Genomic DNA, 23514 nt, shown 5'->3' on the forward strand with positions numbered 1-23514 from the left:
ATGCTTAGAACCACTAGATTTCACATGGCTCGCATAGTCATAATTATTTGCACTTACAGGGCAAATATTAGAAATACATTTGCCTGCAGTTGAACAGGTAATTATATTGCCTATTATTCAGCTGAGCAAAGATCAAGCACTCCGTATCTTGCAGTTATTGGATCTTATTCTAACTTTTTACTTTAGAAAGGAGAAATACCCATCTAATTATATTACCAAATGCACAGTACTTAAGTTTTAAAAAAATAACAAAACCAACATTTATACTAGGCATCTTGATTTTTTTTTTCCTAAGGTGACTTTTTATGAGATTGAGAGATTAGACTCTAAAAGCTGTTTCTGATGACTGAGGATTGTCTATTTCACTGTACTCGTATAGTAAAAATAGTTAAAATCTAATACAAAGCTGCTACGTGGTTTTGTGGTCTGTAAAATAAAATGATAATCCACAATTTTATCTGAACAAAATACACTAGACAGTATAAAAATATTTCCCAATTGGAGATTGAAACATTAATGCTCTATTATTATTTTTTATATAAAAAGAAAGGTAATAATGGTAGACATTTGTCTTCTTATTAGCCAAAAATATACATAGGACTTTGAGGAGCTGTTCCAGGCTCACTTTCAGTGGGCTTGTGCTTTTGACCCTAGCAGTAATAAATGCACAGATATGGAACAAAGTTTCCTGAAAACATCTTATTTCTAACAATAAGACTAACTTCTGACACTGGCTATGAATTTCCAGTTATGTGTTCTGTTCAGGCAACTACAGCAGAGGAATTCCAGAAGCACCACTTCCGCCTTGAATGGTGTTTATTTAGTGCAAAATCTTCCTTTTCTCTTTCTTTCTTAACTCGTTGGTAGTGATCTTCTTCTTTTAAATACCACACAGGTGGCCAGCGATGCCTCTCAAAATATTCTTGATTATCTGATTAAAAAGAAACAAAGCACAAACCAGCCAGTAAATTACACAGATCCCAAAAAATGCCTTGTTTGCAGAAAGCTACACAACTCATCATTTATCCAGTCTCTGTGTTAGCTAGCTTATCAGAAATTCCCCTAGTTTCCTGATGTACTTACAGTGAAAAGAATCTGAAAGCAGCCACATGTGAGAATTCTCAGACCACTAAAGTGTAAAAATGCAAGACCTTTATAGAGCCTATCTTTAATTGTGACACCAGTAAATAACTTTTCCTTTTAGCATCTCTGAAATAGGTAAAGAGCAACATGTTTGCCTAGGAATCAGGCTAATGACTATGACCCTTCTTTATAGATTAGAAGAATGTAAAAATGCTACATGTAATTGTGCAGACGTTCAGTCTCACAGCTGAGCTATCTATGTGTTGAATGGACTAGAAGGAGAGAAAGAAGGAGTGGCCTCATGAAAATGGAGAATTGTTGCCCATACCTGAAGATTTAGCTTTGATCTCCTTGCGGAATTTGGAGCAAACACTGTTGTAATTGGTGCAGATGTAGTGCAAGCACCAAGCTGCCAGCTGGTTAGCGTTGTGAAACTGTAAAGAAAAACAAGAAGCTTATTCAGTTTACTGAGGTTATTGTTCATTCTGCAGTCCCAACTAAGAACCAAAGCTAGTGTGATTCCCCAGTGAGTTGTATCTGGCAGCACTCTCACAAGAGCACAGGGAAGCTTTTGAAGCTGAATTCCCCTCTAGATGTTCTAGCCCTTGCCAGGCTTCTCTGCTGGAGCAAATGGTGGCCCAAAAGGCTTGTAAGTAGGTGTTTAGTATGCACAGCATTTAGTTCCCCTGAACCTCAGGCATGCTGGACCTGTCCCTTATGTCTGTACCTATGAGTTATTACAAAGCCTGTTCTGAAGTAACTTTCTGTAAGCCTAGCTTCACTGATAGAATTCAAGCATTAGCAAAAGCTCAATACAACACCTAGTAAAAGCTTCCTACAGTCATAAGGAAGAAACAGCTAGAATGCAAATCAACCTTCATTGCATGTGTTTCAGTTGTCTACTATGACCTCAGGTTACAAACGCATTGCAGTTGCATGTACAAGGCAGTGAGGATATCCTAACAGCAGTTAAAACGTCCCAATTCTGTCTTCAAGCAAGGAAACAAAAAACACCCTTCATAAAATTAAGTAAGCTGCCCTTCTCTTGAAAAGGGTTCAGTCTTGGTTTCCGGGACTCAGCAAACATTGAAATATGTCTGAACAAGAAGAAGTAATATTTGTACATGCTCTGAACTATCAGAAGACTGGCTCTGAGTAGCTAGTCTAGGCATTAAGTTTAAAAATATAAAAACTTTTGCTGCTACACTGCAGATCTAAATATCTACTGGAACTAAACAGAGAGGAACCCAAGAACGAGTTACCATTGCTAAACTGCTCCATTATATTACAACACAGCCATGAAAATAAAGAGCTTGGAAGCTCAGTGATCAAGAAAAATTAAAACTTGTATTTGAAACAAAACTACCTCCAGTTTACTTTCATAGATATTTCATCTCTGAACTAACGTAAAAACCTTCTTTACAATAGAAAATAAGAGTCAGTTTTATTGTTAGTTGCTCTCAGAACTAAGGACTTTGAGTTTCTTAAGTGTAATAGTCAGAACAAAGAGAGCTAAAACAAGTGCTACAGTTGGCAAGAGTATCTTTAAAGAACAGTGTGCACTGACCTGAGCCAATTCTAAACAGGACAGTACATCCCCATCTATTGCAACGCCACTCATGGAGGCCTTGGTCAGCTCTTGTACTGCATGCTGCTCTGTTACAGGAGAAAACCCATTACTCATATGGGAAACAGTCACATCTCAAGGTCAGATCATCCAGCAGTAACAAAGATCCAAGAAGCCACGTTCTTCCTCCTTCCAGTGTTAGCTCTAGCATTGTGTAAGTGGCATATTCACTTAGGTAGCCTCAGCAACTTCAAATCTGAGTAAAGTCAAATTCTGGCCTTCACAGCTATGGCTGAAGATTCTGCATCACTCCTGTGAACTCTATTGCTACAGTAAAGGACAGTCCACACCAGTATTTGCCTCTTTGCCTCAATTGAAATAATTCATTTCTGTTTTCACATGTAATTGTTATCTCTTTCTTACAGAAAATGAGCAACTATTAATCACTCACAGAAGTACAAAATTCAGCACCCACCTGTCTCCTTCTGGCAGAATGGATAGGTGCAAACTTCAATATAAATTAGAAAAATACATCGGCTGTCTTTTTTGGGTAGTACAGAAACAACAGCCAAGGTTTTGGCAATAGAATACTGACAGAACTAATAAAGAAAAATTCAATTCAGGCCCTCTCAGATTAGTTACTTCTGCAGATCTAAATGTGGGCTCACCATCAAAAGGTACTTCAGGAGATTCTCCTTAACCCTTTCCTAGAAGCATAAACATTTTAGAGGCTGGAGTGTTTACTGGGAAGTGAGCTGATTTGGCTCTTCCGGATTAAGCTGCTGGCAAAAGCCTTTGGGCTCAAAATTATTTCAACAAGAATTAAATAGAACAAAATATTCTCAATAGTAAATGTATGCTTATGCTTCAACTACTTATAAGAATTATCAGGCAATAAAGACTTGTTCTGTCACAACCAATGTAGACAAGATATGCATTCCTGATGCACAATTGCAAGAGAGTGAGGATTTGGTACGTGGTTAGAATTTGCAACATTTTTTTTCCTATTAACCCGTGTAACCTTTGCTTCAAGCATCTCTGACAGTTTTGGCCTTGGCCATGTCTTCATAATAATATCAAGTTACACACAAAGAAAAACATATCCTAGAGGTCTGGGGCATGAATAGACTTAATTTTAAAACCAGAATAGTAACCTATTCTGTCATTTTTCTCTAAATATATGGTAGATGAGTTTCATAGTGAACTGAAGATTGAATACCCGTGTGTATACCAAAATATCCAACTCCCACCTGGGCAGTGAAAAGAGATACAGTATTTCTACAAAACTCATGAACATCGTGATAATTTTTAAATCGGTTCAGTTACCCTCTTTGAACAGAAATCTATAATGGAGCACTTTATCCATTACATAACAAAAAGTTCAGGGTCCATCCTGTTTTCAGGTAAATTATTAACTACAGAATGGATACTATAAACCATAGATATTGCATCAAGGCTAAAGAGAAGGTTTACTCTTTGCATTTTTAAAGCACAAAATGCTTCAACGAGCTGGTTTTGCACAAAACTAAAAAAGGCATGAGGAAGACAAGTACATTTTCATAAGAGAAAACATGAAGTTGTACTATAATTTTCCTTTCATGGAAAAAAGAATATCATCTTTGATATGAAAAAATCCTGTGCGTTCCAAAATCATTAAGACATGTTTAAACTGTTGTAGAAGACACTGCATTGGACATGCTCACAGGTCCTTACCTGCTAGAGCAACCAGGTGAGGAAGGCAAAACCTGTTTGCCAATGCGATTAACTCAAGTATGTCCAGTTCTTGAGTGGAGGATAATTGCTTGGTGTACAAGTAATCTAAAACAGCTTGCATGGAAGTCTTGTTTATGTTGGGCAGAACTACCTGGAAAAGACATATTAAAAAAACCCAAAAACTCCAATAATTGAGGATTTTTAATATAAGGGTCATGTATCACTTTTGCCACTTTGCTGGACGGTCCCTTTTTCTCAAGTCATCTTAGAAATACAAGGAAATTATTTTTTCAAAAAAGGAATTTGCCATTAAAGTTCAATAAGCTGCCAACTGGCAAGTTTACCTCCAGAGTCAGACCTTTTGTCAGCTTAAATACAGACAATTCTACCAATTTACTGGAATTGGCTCCACATCAAACAGTGAATCTGCACAATGCTTTCTAGCCTGCAAATGGACAGCTTTGTTAGAAGCTGAGCACTTCCCATGCCAAAACTCTCTCAGTAGATTTCTTAAGGAATACAATCTATCTGTTACTAGCAAGGGATATTCTAGGAAATCTGAGAATAACAGAAACCAAAGGATAAGAAAGCAAGTAATCAGCCAACCAGGAAAACAAGGCATAATCGCCAAATCAGAAAAAAACAAACTATACACACACACACACACACACACACACACACACAAACAAAAACAAAAAACCCCAAACCAACAAAAAAACCCCAAACCTTCTCAGTTTGTTTCAAGATAGCCAAATTATCCAAGTAAATGACAGTTGGGAAAGGACTGAGAACCGAAGAAGCGAGGCAAACCTTTTCTGCCACACATATACATCAGCGTAACTACTGTGCCATGAAACTCCCTATACTGAGACAAATGCTATTTAATTTTTCACCAGCACAACCCTAAATCCTTATCACCATGGAACTACCTTAAAAGAAGAGGAAAGAGAAATAGAAAATTTCACTGTAACCTATCATTGTAGTATCTCAACTGCAGTTTGCAGACGTGGTCATTCTCCCACAGTAAAACTGATTGTTGTGGGTCTCGAGGTTGTGCTAGTTGTGCTAGCCCAAGCTAGCTGATCTCTCTAATCAGCAGTTTGTAATTCATATTTGCACAACTCAATGGGTGCTGGCACTGAAGAATGCACTGTGGTGTTCTGAAAATCTTTTAGTAAAAAAATGGAATGGCAGAGTAGAAAATAATAATAAAAATATGGCAAGGAATTAAACATAACTTAATCTGACTGCTTGAAAGCACTCAGTACGTAATTCCTGCTAGAACTGAATTAATCATTGTCACATGGCTAGCAGTTAACTTTGGGGGCTTGGAAATTTTTCAGTCAGCTGGATGGGTGGGATTCAAACTCAGATTTGTTATAGCTAAAATGTACTCTTATGCGTATCAGATGCTCTGGGAAATGTTCAGTTCTCCAAGTAAGAGCTAATTGTAAAACTCATTCATTATTAACATATTTTGCTAATGCAGAGAATAGTAAATTCAGTGAATGAATTTATTGAATGCTGTGCCTCAAGTACAGAAAAGTAATAACTGAAAAGTAGGTAATTTTGTTTTTGTAAACCAGTTGGAGAAGAAAATTAAATTCCTATCTCCATGTACTTAAAAACTTGCAAATTCATTACTGAACACTTTAAACTCTACAAAGCAGAAGTTAAATATTTTAAATGCAAAAGAAGAGCTAAAACTTAAGTTTATGATTAAAAATAGGTAGAAAATAAATGTGTATTCTTCATTGCCAAATGTTGCTTACTACAATCAAACTATGTTGTTTTGTTTTCTTTTTAAATGAACTACTCGTACTGCATGCCTCCAGGCAAGGAATTGTTTACAGCTGTATTAGAAAAAACAAGAAAAATCTAAGTAGAACACAACCTTCCAAAATATTAAATACAAAACACCTGAACTCTTCATAAGAGTTTCATGATAGAATGGACGAAGAAAATTATAACAAGAACCAACAAAACTCAAATCAAATTCTAGATACAGTAAGACACATGGAAAAAAATGCTAGCGGAGCGTTTAGAACTCAAAAAATAGACCATGAATACATCTGAAAATATACAGTTTGTAGTAAAAAATCTTAATTCAAAGCTTTGAGATCTTTTATGCCCTATAGCTGTTTTATTCAAGAGAATAAGACAACACAGTAGAGAATTACAGTTTAGCTTTCTGCCAAAGTACTGTGAAGCCAGCTCTCATTTCTAGTTTAATACTCTAATTTTTAAAATATTTTTTCCTTTAAATCAATGTCTTTTTTGTATTTTTGTATTTTTTCCTTTAGATCAATGTCTCCTGCCCCAAGTATTCTTCAAAATGTTTTTACTTGAATAAATACATATTCACACATCTTTAAAACTTATTTGAAAGAAATTAGACATTCCTATTTAATTATTTCAATATAAAGTATTTTAAATAGGATTTTAGGTTCTGAGCACATTTTGAGGAAGTCTCATGCCTTGCAGAAATTATGACATCCTCCTAGGCACTGTAATTTTCTTCATGGAAAAAAGAAAGAATCTTTCCAGGGATTACTGTAACCACTCAAGTAGCTACAGAATGATGCTTCCATTGCCCAATATTCACCAAACACTATTAAAATGTGGACAAATACCTCACTGTTCAAGCTTTCGATAAATGATCCTCCAAACATTGCGGACATCCATTCACAGCTACAGATCAGTAGTGGCTTGTGGGCATTTATGGTTCCATCATCCAATTTAAATGTCACATCTGCCATAGGAACAAAGAAACAGGCATGCTGCAAGTCTGTGTTTAAAGTAAAAGTGCCTCAAGAATGCACGTATCAATTACACATTGTTAAGCAAGAACTTCTCTCTCTCCTCCAAGATAACCCTAGGGTTTTGCACAGTTAAGTAAAAATAAAACCTTAAAGCCTCACTTAAAAGGGAGATGCTGGCTGTTCAACACTTGGGAAAGTTCAGCCACTTAGTTAAAAGCTTCTGTATAGATCTGAAGAAGTTAAACTGCAGAATCCCAAGCTGACAAAGCTGGCCACGAGTAACACTAACTTTGCTCTCATTTCTCTCCTCTCAGAACAATGTAAGCTTTTGAAGTACGCAAAGAGACGGTAACATGAGTAAGAGAATTAATACTTTGCCTGTTAGAGTGTGTATTTACTCACCAGAGAACGTCCCTTTGCAAAGGCACTCTTTTATCCGATTAGCTTTTCTGACATGAAATGCTTTAGTAATCTCTTGATTCATGAAGGCTTCTTTATTCATAATGTTCTCCACCATCATTCGCAAATCAAATACTTCCAAGATCTCAGCAATCTGAGCCAGTCTTGTGAGATCTTTTTCATTTTCATCCAGTTGCCCTGTGTATAAAAACTGCAGAACAGTTTTGAAAGGTCCAGCCTGCACAGAGGAATCCATTTTTACCACAGTTACAGGACACATCCTATTTGAGACAGGATTCATTTGCATTTCCTTATGCACACTAACAAACCCCTTACCCCAGGATAACAGAGATCTTGCTGCAGAAATTGTTTCAGCAGGTTCGGGTTTGAGCATGTTCAAAGAATCAGTACTTTCTGGTGCAGGAATTTTAACATCAACAGATTTCAAGGATATCTCATCAGTGTCATAATTTGTCTCAAGGTGACTTGTCAGAACATCTTTACTTGTATTTTCTTTATTGCACTGTGTTTCATCCAAGTCTGAACTTTCCTCACATTCCATTAAGAAAAGGTCATAAAACTTTGAAGAGGAGGTAGCTAGGTAAATTTTGTGAGCAAAGATGCAGTCCTGCTCCTGGAGAACAAACATCACATCTGCACACAGAGGGCTGTCCAGTAAATAGCCAGCTTCGTTCACGCTCGGTACAGGACATTCAGGAATTTTGATAACTGGAGGAGGTGCTTTTGGAGGTAGGAATGGAGCCTGAAGCAAAGGTTTTTGGACCTTCTTCAAATGAGATTTCCAGAACTGCAGATGTCTTCTGGAGATCAGGGCAGCTCTAATTGCGTTGTCAAACACATCTTTAATTCCAAATTGGTCAAATACACTGGTTTCATAATACGGTATCCCAAGCTCCTTGGCAACCTCTCTGCCTTTTTCAGGTGGCAAAATGTCTCCTCTTTTTATTGGCCTAGGGTTAAACAAAAACAGACCTCCTCACACTGTGATCACTTCAGAGTTACTCCAGAAAGCACAGATTTTTACAAAATGTCACAGCACCAACTGTGAGACAAATATAATTCAAACAAATACATAGCATAAAAATAAGTGCACAAAAGCCTTTGGGAATCTACAACCACTATACCAGAGAGTATTAGAATAACACACGTAATTCTGCTCAAGTTCGGTGATGTCTTTATAGTAACTATGCTACTAAAAACATATACAAAATCATTTTCACAAGATGGAGCAAGTTCTCTCTCTATTGATGAAAAATTTACAGTAGGAAGAGCTGAAAGGATGCTTTAGAACTCTGTTTAAAAAAAAGCCTCCCCAAATCCTCTTCTACTTGGCTGTTCAACCAGCATCTTTTTTTGTATTCATCCTTCAATCGCAATGGCAAACTGTCAGACAGAGATGTCAGACAGAGAAAATGACAGAGAAATGCCTCAAATACAGCTAAATACAAAGAGAGAAATATTTCTTAGGCTTACGCTTTTTTAAGAAAATCATAGTAGCCTTTGACAAAATTGTACAGAATAAACACATGAAGAGATAGGCCCTGGTTTGGGTTCAGAAGCATTCTGTAGGATCTCATAAATTTCCAGAGCAGCTTTAGTACATGATACAGCAAATCAGAAAAAAATCTGGGCTGGGATCCAGTTTCCCAACAGAAATATCCAGAAGATATGACCTCAACACTGCATACCATTTTGGACAGACACAACCTGGCACAGATGTAACATGTTCCAGACTACAGTTCGCTGTTGTTGCCAGCTAATAATCAGCTCAGGTGGCAAAGTGTGTGCTAGACATGCAGAGTCCTAATTCAAACTTCATTACTAGTGAAATCATAAAGGAATATTAGAATAATTTTGAGTTTCGAAAAATATTTCCTTTTAAAGAGTCCACAAGAGAACCCAGATCACCCACACAAAAAGGTAATCTTTTTAAAAAAGCAAACCTAAGAAAACGTTATTGCAAGACAAGAATTTGAATGTAAGGTAAAGCTGTATAAGAGCCCATGTAATATTAATTCAGCCTTTTTATGGTAACAGGTCACAACAGATGCTTTAACTATATTTTCACAGATACTATTCATGAATCTGGTATCATTCAGATTCTTATAAAGTAGAGAAACTAGAAGCAATATGTAAAAGTTGTTGTTCTTTTTTGAATCTAGGAAAAGCAAAGCTTCTCTACAGGAGCTCCTAACTCTCTCAATCTCCAGTTTAATTTGGAGCACTTATTTTCTGGCATGATCTAGGATTATGTTTAGAAAAGAAAAACCCATTGAAAATTAAGATACATGAATAGAACCAATGTGTTTAAAACAGTACCTCATAGGAAAGACAGGGTAGGACATGACACATATTTGGATGGAGAAAGATATATAAAAGCCCCCAGTAATCATTATTATCTACACTATACTAGTGTCCAGGCACCCATGCAAGTTTGGATATCCAATGAGCAAAAATATTGTTGGAAACATATAATAACTGTGTGTGTTTAAGAAGTAATGAGCCAAAACAACAGAATTACGAATTACAATTTTACTCAAAAAAAAGGGAGGAGGGAAATGTCATGCTCTGCTTTTTCTCTTTGGAAGTTATTATATTTGATTTACATTTTAAATTCCTATTCTTGTTTAAACTTTACCTTGCCAAGGGCCGTCTGGCTCTGTTAACAGCCTCAAGATCTGCATAGCGGAGATCTAGTTGGCAGCCCACCAGAATGACAGGTGTACGAGGACAGAAGTGCTTGATTTCTTGATACCACATCGTTTTCACATGATTCAGGGAATTAGGATTAGCAATTGAAAAGCAAAGAACAACTACATCAGACCTAGAAAAGGAACATGAAGATACCAATTAAAACCCAACAAGCACACTTTCCACTGCAACTTCACACCTATTTTCATCACTCCTTCTTGAAGCTATTCCATTGTGTGCTTTGAAAAACACAGACACCCAACAAGAGAACACACGTTGTTCATGCAAAGGTTTTATAGAAGTTATGCATTTAATCACAAAAGCATGAGAGCACAGAGCCACATACTTAAGAAGCGCTGGCCCCATATGCAGAGAAATGATCTCTGCACATATAAACAGAGCACTAAGAAGGGAGGTAGAACTTGCCATTTTCTACTTTTACACTGCAGTTGTCCGCAGGCTATCATTGCTTGCAACTGCTGACTGGATACCTGAATGCAATTCAAAGATCATTGGTGCTCAGGAATTACAAAGGTGTTACACAGAACTCCAGAAAAGCCACACCAGCAGACAGACCGTTTCTGAGCCTTGTCACAGAGGAATAACTTTACTGCATTCTTCTAGATAGTGAGGCTGTATCCTCTGCAATGCACTTTGTACAGCAGTGCTTCCAACATCTTTAATAAATAACCTGTTAAAAGGATTAATTGCCACAGAATTTACAGCAATGATCACTTCCACAATACAAGCAAAAATGAGTATTGTAAAAATAAGGGCAATGCAGCACAGAACAAGACAGTACCTTAAATCAGTGCAAGCACAAAAATGTTTGAGAGCTTTTACAAGTTTTAAGAAAAGACAAAATATTTCAGTAAATAAAACCGCTTTCTAAAGCACAAACGTGAGGATTAAAGTTGGGAGTTCAGCCACCAAACCACTTGCCAGACCTAGCACCCCAATGGTGAGAAATGCTTGAGTACTTGTCTCAGAGCATTCCTACCCTGGGATAATTCCTTTATTTATAAACTAGGATGGGATTTATAAAGCAGTTTTCACACTCCTGGGTCTCTCATGAAAGAAAAACAAGAGCAACAAAAATTAAAATTAAAAAAACAACATTGAATTGAAACTCTAAGAAAAGACTGGGGGAAAGGGACATCTGGGGTGGTAGAGGGAACTTACTAATACAGAGCTGACAGCAGAATAACCTCTGCAATACTGTGTCTACCTCAGTTCTGTTACTCGTTAATTTAGCACAATATGCTGTGTCCGTAGTTCGCATAAAAGATACAGAAGGAACAATGAATCCTAGCATTTGCCTTCTAAATAATGGAATACCTCCTCAGTACTGCTGCTTTCTACATCACAGCGAGGGCACAGACATACCCAGCGGGACTGCTTCTAAAAATAGCTGCAACAGTGCAGGTACTGCTGCGAGCATAACTCACACAGGAGAAATGCACCAGCTCCAGATCTGTACCTCATATAAACTACAACACATCTGCCATATTTAGAGACAAGCCCTTTTCAAATTGGAATGTTATCTGCTAAATAGGGAGAGGTAAGTAGCCAAAACACGGGTCTTCTATGTAACTGAAGCAAATACAAATCAAATTCAAGTTTGCTCTATTCAAGGTCACATAAGAATAAAACCTAGATCCAGGAGAAATTTGCTTAGATTCCAGGAAGGAGGAATCAATGTGTAGCTACAGTGAAAAATCTGTTAGACATATTCTGATCTGCTCAATTGCTTAATTTAAGATGATCAGAATTGCCAGAGCAGGAAACGTTGGCTGTCAGGCCAGCTCCAACTATAACTGAACAGTCTGTCTTGTGATTTTCAGAAACTGACACCTAAGCCAAGTAATTGCAGCCATGAGTACTCAACCCTCCTGACTCTACAAACCACAGGATACACATCTCTGTAAACCAGAAGTAAAGAGAACTCTGCAGGAGCTCCTAGGCAGGAGATGACAACAGCTGCCCCCAGCACTTGTACTGCCCAGTGCTGGGATGGCCAGAGCTGGGCTGCCGAGACAAGCCAGGGACGACCTGTTTCCTTGGCCAGGACAGCCCCAAATCACTCAGCAGACCAGACCCAGTGCAGACCTGTGGTTGGGGAAATAATTCTTACTGCAAAACATTTACATCTGATGTGTGCCCAGCTTGCTCTAAACATAGCTATAGACAACTTATAGGAGACTCCTATGGACAAAGAAAGTAGGTCATAAACATTCTGAGATGCACACAAACATAAGTATTACTTCAGTGCATTCAGTGGTACACGTTTGAACATGGATAAGAACTTTTCATGAAAGCAGCTACCCCTTTTAAACTTCAGAGAATGAAAAAAAAAAGCCTCTGGAGAACCACATCTGTGGCAGGAATTAGTACATGGTGTGCTGCTACATGGGACATGTACATGGGAGCTCCTAGTGTCTGAGATCAGATGTAGAGACAGCAGTGGAAGTCACTGCAGAAAAGCAAGTAGTACAGCAAAATGACAAGATAGTTTTAAATTAGCAGCCGCATGGTCTGGCAGCATTCAAGGTACAGGTAACTACTGCACCCATCTGAAGTTTCTCAGCAATTGCTACTATCAGAAACTCCCAAGGTGGGGGAGAAAAGGCAGTATATTAGCCATGTGACAAGCCTTTCTGAAAGAGCTGTTAGAAGCAGCAGATAAGTAATGTTTTTTACAGAAGGCTGCTTTCTATAACGGAGTATTCAACTGGTTTGGGACTGGGATTTTTGAAGACTCATCTGCTTAGATGCTGTGTATATTCCTGAACTGTGTAATGAGGTGCACTGCAGATACAGCTGCACATCACGCTGCTGAGCCACCTCTCAGTGACAAACTACTACATAGTTTCATCTTAACTAATACTTTTATTTTAGATAAAATTTCAAGGAAACAGCAATATTAAATGGCATCTCATAAATTCTATGGCAAGTGTGCTTAAAAGTTTATCATTTTGTAGTTGGAAACTAGAGTTATAAACTATGGTGATGGCTGCAGATACTCTAATGTGGATTTATGGCTCATTGAAGAAACAGGGTGCTTTCTGAAATGCGCATATGCTGCATTACCTATGAAGAAGTTCTGTGTAGTTTGTAATTTACAAGATAGTGGGAAAAACTGCTGCATTCAAGAACTGCTGGTTACAGTTATGGGGTATCGTCATCGTCACGCAGTCATGGAGTAATACTGTTTGGTTTGGAAAAGGGAAGAAATAAAGCTGAGGAATACAGAATGTGAAGAGGAGATGCATCTGATCCAGAAATAAATGGAAGGAGTAGGAAAGAAGGCGGGAGAAAGGCTGAACTGTATTGCAATGCTATCTTTTTGTCTTTCTAGAAGACAAGTTAGAAGTATGCATTTGTTTTAGAGACCTTAATTGAGACTCAAGAGACAAATCTGACAGAATCACTTTAAGGATAGACAAGTTATATTTTGTTTGACAAGAAGGCTGTTACACCTATTCATTCAAAGGAAACTTTAAGAACAGACTAGATTTTTTTCCCCCTGTATCTAGATATTAGCATTCTCTGCGAAGATACAAGTTCAAAAAAAGGGAGTCCATTCTTAGAATTTTAAAGAGCAAGCTCTATTGCAGAGGTTCATTCAAACAGCTAGACTCTTTTGATTTTACCTTAACAGCTAATCTTTACAGGTTGATTTATCAAGAAAATGTTGTTTTGCTTTTGCTCCTTCTGCCCTCATTTTTTTTTTTCTCTACATGTCCCATAATTTTGCCTTGGAGTTCCTCAGAGGACCGTGCCACAGTTAAATGTATCCGATTTGAGACAGAATTGGACATTGCATAGGCTTTCAGCCACATGAATGAACAGACTGTAGGACAGCCCGACTGCACACATCAGCTGCAAACACAGTAGATTCAGGCTGTAGAAGACTACAAATTAAATCCTGAATCTCATTTATGGCACAACAAAATCCTGCTGTATCTCCCCATCAATCCTTTGAAGAGAGAGATTCACTTGATTATACAACATTTTGTCATACATGCATCTCACAGAGCTGCAAAAAGAACCAAAACAAAAACAAAAAAACATTTTTTAATTTAAATTAAATTAACTTTTAATTATGCAGACAGCTATAAGCAGGACTGATAATATGTTTTCAATAGAACTCAGTTTTTAGTAAATGCAGTTGCAGCCATCACATGAAATGAGAAGAAATTCATTAAGTGACCCATGAGCATAACAAAATGACCTGAAAAAACAGGACTTACGTGCACACACTCAAAACAGATGAGACAATAGGAAAACTAAAATGCAGGGGGTGCCGAGCACGTGAAGAACTGAAGGTACCCAGGTAAGGCAGGGCAAGACCATGCAATGCCCTGGACGTGAGCAGGACAATCAATTAGTTCTATACTTTACCGACAGCAGCGAAGCTTCTTAAATACTGGTGTAATGAGCGAAACTGTCAAAATGCCCTGAAATATATTCCCATTTTGTGATGAGTAGTATGCAGATCTATTGCTACAATTTTTGTAACATCATTTTTAGTTAGAAACAAAAGTCATAAGAAGATGATAAAGCTAGCTTTAGGAAAGCTGTGTATTTCCAGGTTGTGGTTCAAAAGTGGAAGATTTTCCCATACACTGTTTACAAATAATACATCATTCTTAACTGTAAGCGTTTAAAAAATCTCTATTTCCTTTGAGGTACTCATGGAAAAAGTAGTGGTGCATGTGCAATGAATGGCAAGAAGTGTTTCAATATCATTAAGATACCATATCCTCCACAGCAGAAACCTGCAAGAGCTGCTCTTAGTGTTCAAATGTCTGTGCAGCAGTAGCGCTAAAAAGAATGGTGAAGTGGTCTGCAACAATGAAACGGGGAAAGCAGTTTTATTTTTAATTTAAAGTACTTCTTAGAAAGCCTGGGGATTTGGTTCATTTTATTGTTGGCTATAAGAAGTAAATTTACCCATAAGTCTGGTTCATCATTTGCATAAAAAGAATACCATCTTAGTGCCACACAGAAATCTGCAGATGAAACAGGCTGTCTGCAAACTACCTTGGTAGTATTCTGGGCCAAACTTTGCCAGTTTCAACTCAGTAAAGTTCTCCTTGGAATACGGTATGTTTGTACTTTACACATCCAAAATATATACTAAGCACATTCACAGGAGCAGATATAGATTACTTCATTCCTAACAGGGGAATAAAAATTCCATGATAAATAGAGTTATAGAGATAGTTAATTGGAGTCAGAAATTCTTAATTTGCAAAATCAATGTTTATAAAAGTAAGACACACAGCTTGAACACCAAATCAAGGGAGAAGGGTGGGAAAAAAAAAAAAGCCAGCGATATCATAAAAAAGGATGGAAAAAAAAGAACAGCCAGAAATAAAAAAGGGACTAAAGAGGATTTAGCCAGTAATGTTTTTGTTAACTGAATGCTGCCTTTGGATGGAAGATGAAATAATATAAACTCACAAAACGATGAACAAAACAGACAGAGGGAAAGATGAGATTTGCACCTTTATTTTGTTATTTTCTACTATATTTTCTGTAAGTAGGCAGCTTGCAGATCAGAACTACATGCTATTTGTCTACGGAGAACCAGCAACTTCTGTCAAGGAAACTGCAGCAAAATAAAAGCAAGAACAAATGAACCCCTTATTTACTCCCACACCATCCTCTTAAAAAATACCAGGAACTACTGCTCCGTTAGAAAAAAAAACAAATCTGAGGGAGGTAAGAGATTTTGCTGAAATACCATTCGAACCAATGAAATTTAGAAAGAAAAAAGACCCTAAAGGTAGGGAATGGATGTAAGTATAGAAAGCAAACACAAAAATGAAGATCCAAAGCTAGATCCTAACATTCCTACAAATGATGATTTTTTATAAGTGCTAATGAAAGGCAATAGTGGAAAGGACAAAGAGAGGCAAAAGTCTAGAGCAGAGGACAGAATTACAGGGTCTGGTTTGCATCCACTATGAGAGTAACTTCTGAAGTCATGCAAGACAAGAAAACTGAACATTAACAGATGCTAGACAGACCTTCATTATCTGGAGAGAAAAAATAAAGACTTTTTTTTTTTTTGCTTTTTTTGGGCTGTCACCAAAATCATTTATTACTTAAAAAAAACAATAACAGTTGTCAGGAAGTTTAAACTTGCAAGTTGATTTCAAGAAGTTATTGGTAAGTGAAATCCACTTAAAATATTTATACGTGGTTGTGCAAGTGGTTTCTGTATCCTGATATACGCATAAGGAAATTCAGACTAAGAACTTTAAAGTAGAGCTCTACCTAGTAGATATGCACAAAGAAATAATTCACAGAGATCTACATTTCTGCAGAGTCAGTTATCAAGTTCAGCACTTCTGAAAGATTTTCCTTTTGCACTGCAATCCTTAGGATAGAATTATGAGAACAAGGAAAAAAAAGAAAGCTATGTAATACAGCAAATAATATTAGATACATACTTTTTCACTCCAGTCAAGGAGTGACTTGAAAACTTTGAAACATTAGAGGTTTTTCTCTACTGTATGTCAAACAGAGCCTCAGACACCACTGTTTATTAGGTACACATCCTTTTAAGGAAAGAAGGACTCCTAACCACAATTCCAAGCTCTTTCTATTCACAGTATGGAGCCATGGCAGCATGCAGAAAAGACAAGTAATAGATCTGCGCTGATTTTACTGCTTTAAGTACATAAAGCAAATACTTACATGTTGATTGAGTGGAAAAGCCTGAAATGTTAGTGTACGTAATGAAAAAAAAATAGTGCGTATATACTCCATATCAAAAGAAAATCTCTTCAGAAAGTGATCTATGAAACTCTACCTATTATAGTTTTTCTTGGTGGTGACCAACTCAAAAGAAAAAATATTTTGCATCAAATATCAACATTTTTTTACAGGACTTCAGAACTACTTGATGAAGAACCTGAATAGCCACTGTAAAGTACAGCAACGGCTCAAAATGTTGGTCAATGAAGACGACTTGAAGATACAGCACGTCATTTTTTTTGTGGCAGCTAAACACTCCAAAAGTAAGCAGTTAAAGCAAAAAAAAAAAAACATATCTGGAAAAAAGTGGATTCTCCACCAGCTCACTCTTTGTCAGCAGAGCAAAAAACTTTCTAAGTGCTACTACTGCAAAGATGCATCTCTGCAGTCTCCCTCCAGCCCTTGCCAGTAAAAGACCAGTAAAAGGTATGTGCAAGTAGGATCATTGCTCTAATATAAAAATAGCAGAATTCCTTGTCCTGAGAAAAGTGTGGGCTTTTTCAAAGCATTTCTGAAATCTTACTCCTCTGAACAAAGTAGAGGAGCTGCTGCCATTCCCAACTTTGGCACAGACAGCAAGTAACAGATGATCTAATTGATCTAACTAATCTGTGTGCACAGTTGCACACAATGAAGACACCCACTTCACTCTAATCTTGTCAAGTTTCCTGAATGCAAATAACATTTTACGTCAAAGCTACCTGGGCTTTGTTGTTAGAGAAACACTATCATCGCTGCTTTTTATGAAAACCAAAAAACAGCAGCAACAATACCCAGAAAACTAAAGAACCCTTAAACAGATTGGCAAAAATCTTCAACTATTGGTGATAAACACCTTTTCTCATGGACTCATTTCAGCAGTGATCTAAATGTGTGTTTCTATGGATTCAATTACATGGAAGTAACGTGTTAAGAAACCTGTAACCACAGAGGAAAAGATGAATGCATGTGTACCTCTGTGTATATACAATACCCACAAAGATTATGAAGTCCATTCACAACAGAGGTAATACTATGAACATATTTTAAGAAGCTCTGTCAGTAGTTTCACAGAATGGCTCATTCACATTTGTAAGTCATGAGGAAAAAGCCGTTTGCTGCCCAAGCTGTATGAACAGATTTTGTTTGGTCTGCAGCTCATACTTAAGTTGCAAGTAAATAAATCATCCTGGTTACATTAGCTGACAAACCACACTCGTAGTATTGAGAACAAATATTTGATAAAGGCTGAATTAACTCTTGATTTCACAAATGAGCTCTGTGCTTGTGTTAACACATATTAGAGCTGCATATATCAAAAAACTTTGTAGGTTATTAATCAAACTGTGTTGGAATATGTTTACATGAGGGAAAAAGAGTGCAAGCCAATTTTTTTCCTGTTTTGAATTAATTTGAACATAGCAACAAGTTGACACGTATTCAAAATCAGATTGTCAGAAGGATAGCTATCCTGAAAACTGAAAGAAGTGTAAATAAAGATGTTTTCTTGTCTTTAAACACGCAGTTTTGTGCCTCCCAGGGACACTGGTAAATCATTGCAACCTCCCTTTCCTCCTGTAATCTGCCAGGATCTGTTTCCCAAAGCTCCTGTAGGATTGTGATTACTATACTAAACACCACACAGTAGAGCACAGACTGATCTCACTCCCCACACTTTCATTTTAAAGGATGACACTATAAATATTAACCATTCCATCCTCAGTGGTATTGAAATATGTTTATTTCTTCCTCTCTCACACACACAAAAATAGTTGAAAAACACTCCTTTTGCCAATCTTCTTTAATGTTTCTATCTGAAAAATAAAGAATTAAGAAGGATTTATCTTTGCTGCAAGTCCTCTTAACTGTTTGCCCTGTCATTTATAGCATATCTATTTATGTAACATTTTGCAAAACTGTATGGAACAATCTTTTCCAACGTGCAGCAAGTGAATTAATGACCTGCTGGTTCTTGTTACACCATGTTTAGAACAATTAGAGGTCTTGGTTGAGTGCTCGGCTGAAATAAACCTTCCCTTGCACAAGGAGCACATGCATAAAATGGTTTTGTAGGGAATTGAAGGAATATCTCATTAAAGAACCTTTCAGACAGAGTACCTCTAGGTGTAGCCTTGAGCAGTTCAATATAAACTGTTCGCTGAAAGATTCCTCTCTGCTATGAGTAGACTGTGGCTCAATGTATGCTATTTAAAATGAATTCCTATAAACATGAATATTCAATATTTTTTTGAATGGTTAAACGTTTAGAAATGCTAAAATAGATAAAATGTTAAACAACTGACTTACAACACTGGTATGCATATATATTTTTCAAGTCCTTGATCATTGTTTACGACTGGGAAACTTTAGAACCGAAATTATAAGAGAGTTTCCAGTGATTTACTGTATTACAAGACTTGCAGAAGATAAACCACTAATGGCACAGTAAGTTTTTAGAACAGCCTTTTGAAGTTGACCAGGTATAACAAACCTGACTCTGCATGCACTCGGTTCTGCTACCATCACATATGAATGTCTGTGTTCGTATGATTAATCCTATAAGATCTTCATTTATTCATGTCTTCCTTGGTGTTTGCAGGATTAGACAATAAGTATGCTGTTTTTCCCCTCTCCCATCCTGTCAGCAAACAGTGGATCAGAGTTCAGAACATGCCTGATTTTGTTCTCTTAATCTCTAGTAATCTTCTCAGTGGCACAGTATCTGTTGCAGAATATCAGGAGGCCACACCAAAGAGGAACATTCAGAGGAATCATTAAGTTACATCTAAATTTATCAAAGTATGTTCCATATGTGCCAAATGTTAAAACAGTATCTACTCACATACTGGAGCAGCACTGAGCATTAAATCAGCGCTAACCTGGAAACCACACACAGACCTTATTGACAAATGGTACATGTTCTACCCCTATGTATTGCTGTGGTGCTGCACCTTAGCTCCTGACACAAACAAAATTCAAGCTAATTCATGAAAGCACGCTACTAACATAGGGCTGCATGCAAAGAATAGTTTGTCCCAACTGCTATATAGTTTTATACTTTGAAAATTTAACAACTGAATTCAACCACAGAACCCTTCTGCAGTGATTCTGAGGGATGAAGATAAGACCATCATCTCCCAAAGGTGCTCGTTTCATCATGTAGTGAAGGAAAAGTAAATATGTTTTGGCAAAATGTAATTTGAAGATAGGACAGACACTATACAACTTAAGGGGTACAACCAAACATTAAAAAAAAAAAAAATTAGAGAAGGAGAGAAAATATGTGAGGATTGAAACCTTGTTCTTGTTAGTTACTTGTTAGTTGTTCCTCGTTAGTTATGGAAAAAACTATTCAGACCCCATCTTCTTCTATGGAGCTAAACATTTGCTCCATAGAGGTAGTCTGCTGTCATTATATTTGCATACAGAAGTACCTCACCTTTCGTGGAATGGGCTCTGCTCATTCGGTGTGAGCTGTCCATTTCATGTGAGCTGTCCAATCAACACGGCAGGTTTTGTTACAAGAAATATTCCAATGAATGCTAATAATGGTTTCCAGTATCTCTGCTTGTTCTTTCAGCATTAAGTAGGCAATTACATCATATGCTGCTTAATCAGGCAGGGAATACCAATGTTCAATTTTGTAAAACCACGATCTTGTTTTTGGGAATTTTCTTTAAAAATTGAAATGGGACATTTGTTGACAGAGCTTAGCAGGCATTTCAAGGAAATGTTGTGTAGTAAAACTACACAGCTTTTAAAATATTTATCTCTTTTTAATCCTTCTGGTATATAATCCTCTTTCCAGTAGGCAGGAATAGGAATACCCTTGATTATTTGTAAGTCCTTGCTTTTCAAAAATCAAGATTTGCAAATGTTTATGCTCTAAATTTTACTACAAGTACTATTTAAAGTTTAGCCTGGATCAACTTACCTTCCGTAAGCAAAGCGCCTGTCTTTGTGGTGGTCCCCAAACGTATCCCACAGCCTGAGAGAAACACTCACTTCATCCACAACATCTCGTGAGCGTTCAAGAACCTAAACAGAGCACAACTTATGTTCTTTTCCTCCATCAAACGAGTACATTTCTAATTTGCCTTGTAAGGAGATTCAAAACATAGTACATCAAGAGTCTATCATGTGGTTTTCAGTGAATTGTATATTTCATAAAACACAAGCAATATATTAATCTTCTCAAAATAGTTTTAATTAAAACACAAACAAACCAACACACTTTGGAATGACAGACTCAGGGACATGACAGCCCTCCTTGCTTTCCAGACCATAGCTGCAGCAGAAACCATGCATGCAATATATCTGAGTGCAATGTTACATTTTGACAGGGAAAGGCTAGCCAGTAAATATTAGTGCAACATCAAAGCATGCACTCCCTATTCTGTAAACCTGCAGTCCTTACCTCTTGGCAGACACGGTACTGATCAATGGCCCAGACTGTTGGTACATGAGTTGCCAGCAGCTGATACTGAGTCAAAGTTGTATTGCAAGCTCTTGCACAAATTAGACGAGTCTTCCCCACTGCATTATCTCCAACCACCACACACTTGATAGTTTCAACGTTGGGTCTTTCGTAGTCCATGTCAATGTCCATTTACCAAAAACTGTAACAAGACAGTTAAAATTGTTTTCTACCACAGTACAAATAATGTTATTTAGAACCAGACCCTTCTACTTCTTCAAAGATGTCTGAGAAAGACTGAAGTCTCAAGGAAATGTCTGTAGCTGTACCAAAGTATCCTTTAAATACTGCACAGTTATGCAAATGCAGGACTATTTTGACCACAGTCAGTTTATGTTGTTCACATGCTATTTTCACTTCAGTTTCTGTAAACAAAGCCTGTTTGCAGAAGCCAGATCTTGGTGAAACAAGGACAGCTAGCACAAACTTACCTCTTGCTAATACTTTTTATGCTAAGAAGGAGAAAAGACTGGACATCAGTGGGTTCAACCTGAAAGGTTCTAGTATAAACTTGCCTTCTCTAATCTTGCCCATTCGGGATTTGATTTAGGGCTCTCCAAACAATATTGCTAAGACTAAGTCACACAGATGGTTTTAGTTTTATGCACACAATAAAACAGACTTTGTAAGACTGCTCCAGAGACTGTTCTCTACAAACCATGGCTCCTATTAATGCCTGCACATATTACATACTCATAATTTTCCAAGGAAGTTTGTAAAGATCAGGGAGTCTAATGAAACCAAACAGCCCTGCAGAAACTTCCAAATGTGCTCACATATACCAATAAACTTTTTTACATGATGCTGAAAAGTAAAGAGAATGAGATTTTTGAAGATACAATCCTGATTCTGAAAGGTATTACTGAAAGTATTTACTTACATATTCTTTGGCAATTTATTGATTAAACACCTGGGTATGAATATAAGGTGGAACAGAAAGATATTTGAAAGACTAAAATTAACCTTGCCCATTTTCTACAGAAGTCTGTCATTTACTAATAAAGGGATGCAGGATCATAGTTTTTCATTTTCCAATGTCTGATCATCTCTCTTCAGCAATCTGGTCTTTGCTGGGGAATGTAGTCAAGGCAGAGGAAAAGATAAAGTACAAGGCACAAACATGTTCAGAAAGACCTGCCTAACAGCTATTTCAGCAACAAAACCTACAGCAGTTTAACTGACAAAATACAGACCACCATCTGGAGTGATGATGTCCTTTTTTTCCTGAGAAGAAAAAGTACAACAGATAAATTACTGCGTGCCTTTGTTTCAACAGTTTTTTTAATACTTGTATCTCATTTGCTCCTAAATATAGCACATATATTAACTATTAGGGTACTGAAAATATGAGATACAAGCTGTTCTGATGGTCATTTTTCATTGTGTCAGAGGCACTATGTTGATTTAAGAAAAATCACATTTAGTAATTTGGAATCAAACACTAATTTTAATATGTTTCATTACTTTAACTGAAGTAAACAGACAAACAAAAGTCAGCGTTAGGACTAAATGTTATCCAAAGATTGTAAGTTTTGAGCACAGACTGCAAAAGAAACTATGTAATGGCCATGACACGGTTATTTTAATCTGTATTTATGTGGCTGTGAGGAATTAGAGATCGCACTGACAGCTGTACAAGAGTTTATGCCACTGCTGTGTCACTACAATATGTTTTCATAGACACTGAATGCTACAGGAAAAGCCACAGCACTGACCAGCACGTAAGAATACATTTTAGAGAGCTGCCCTACACTAGTCTGCAACACAGGCCCATAAACTCTAGAACAGATTGTGTGGTTTCAAGCATACATGTGCAGTATTTACTTAATGTAAAATGTAATGGCCTTGTGATAGCATGCTGTGTTGCCACAGAGGTTTTAGCTGCTAAGGAATGAAAGCTACTAAGATACCTCCTTTATCCTTTCATTTGAGTTGTGAAAGGTGAATAGCCATGGGCTAAAGGACTACAGAGACTTTCCAATTACTTCTGCCATCCAACCACCCTTGCTCGCTGCATGCAAGCTCTCACGAGGCTGATGCCTGGGATGGAC

The 23514-nt window shown here is 37.2% G+C and overlaps 1 protein-coding gene across 1 annotated transcript; it reads right to left on the reverse strand.

Moving 5' to 3' along the window:
* Positions 1-761: 761 nt before the first annotated feature.
* RHOBTB1 (Rho related BTB domain containing 1) lies at positions 762-21595 on the reverse strand (the record flags this gene model as incomplete). The annotated part of the gene is made up of 9 exons (XM_079535287.1): positions 762-931; positions 1412-1517; positions 2651-2739; positions 4364-4514; positions 6997-7115; positions 7528-8495; positions 10184-10369; positions 20921-21024; positions 21404-21595. The coding sequence occupies 9 exons, from the start codon at positions 21593-21595 to the stop codon at positions 762-764; spliced, it is 2085 nt and encodes a 694-aa protein (XP_079391413.1).
* Positions 21596-23514: the final 1919 nt, after the last annotated feature.

The sequence above is a fragment of the Tetrao urogallus genome (assembly GCF_951394365.1).
Source record: "Tetrao urogallus genome assembly, chromosome: 5".
Lineage (NCBI taxonomy): Eukaryota > Metazoa > Chordata > Aves > Galliformes > Phasianidae > Tetrao > Tetrao urogallus.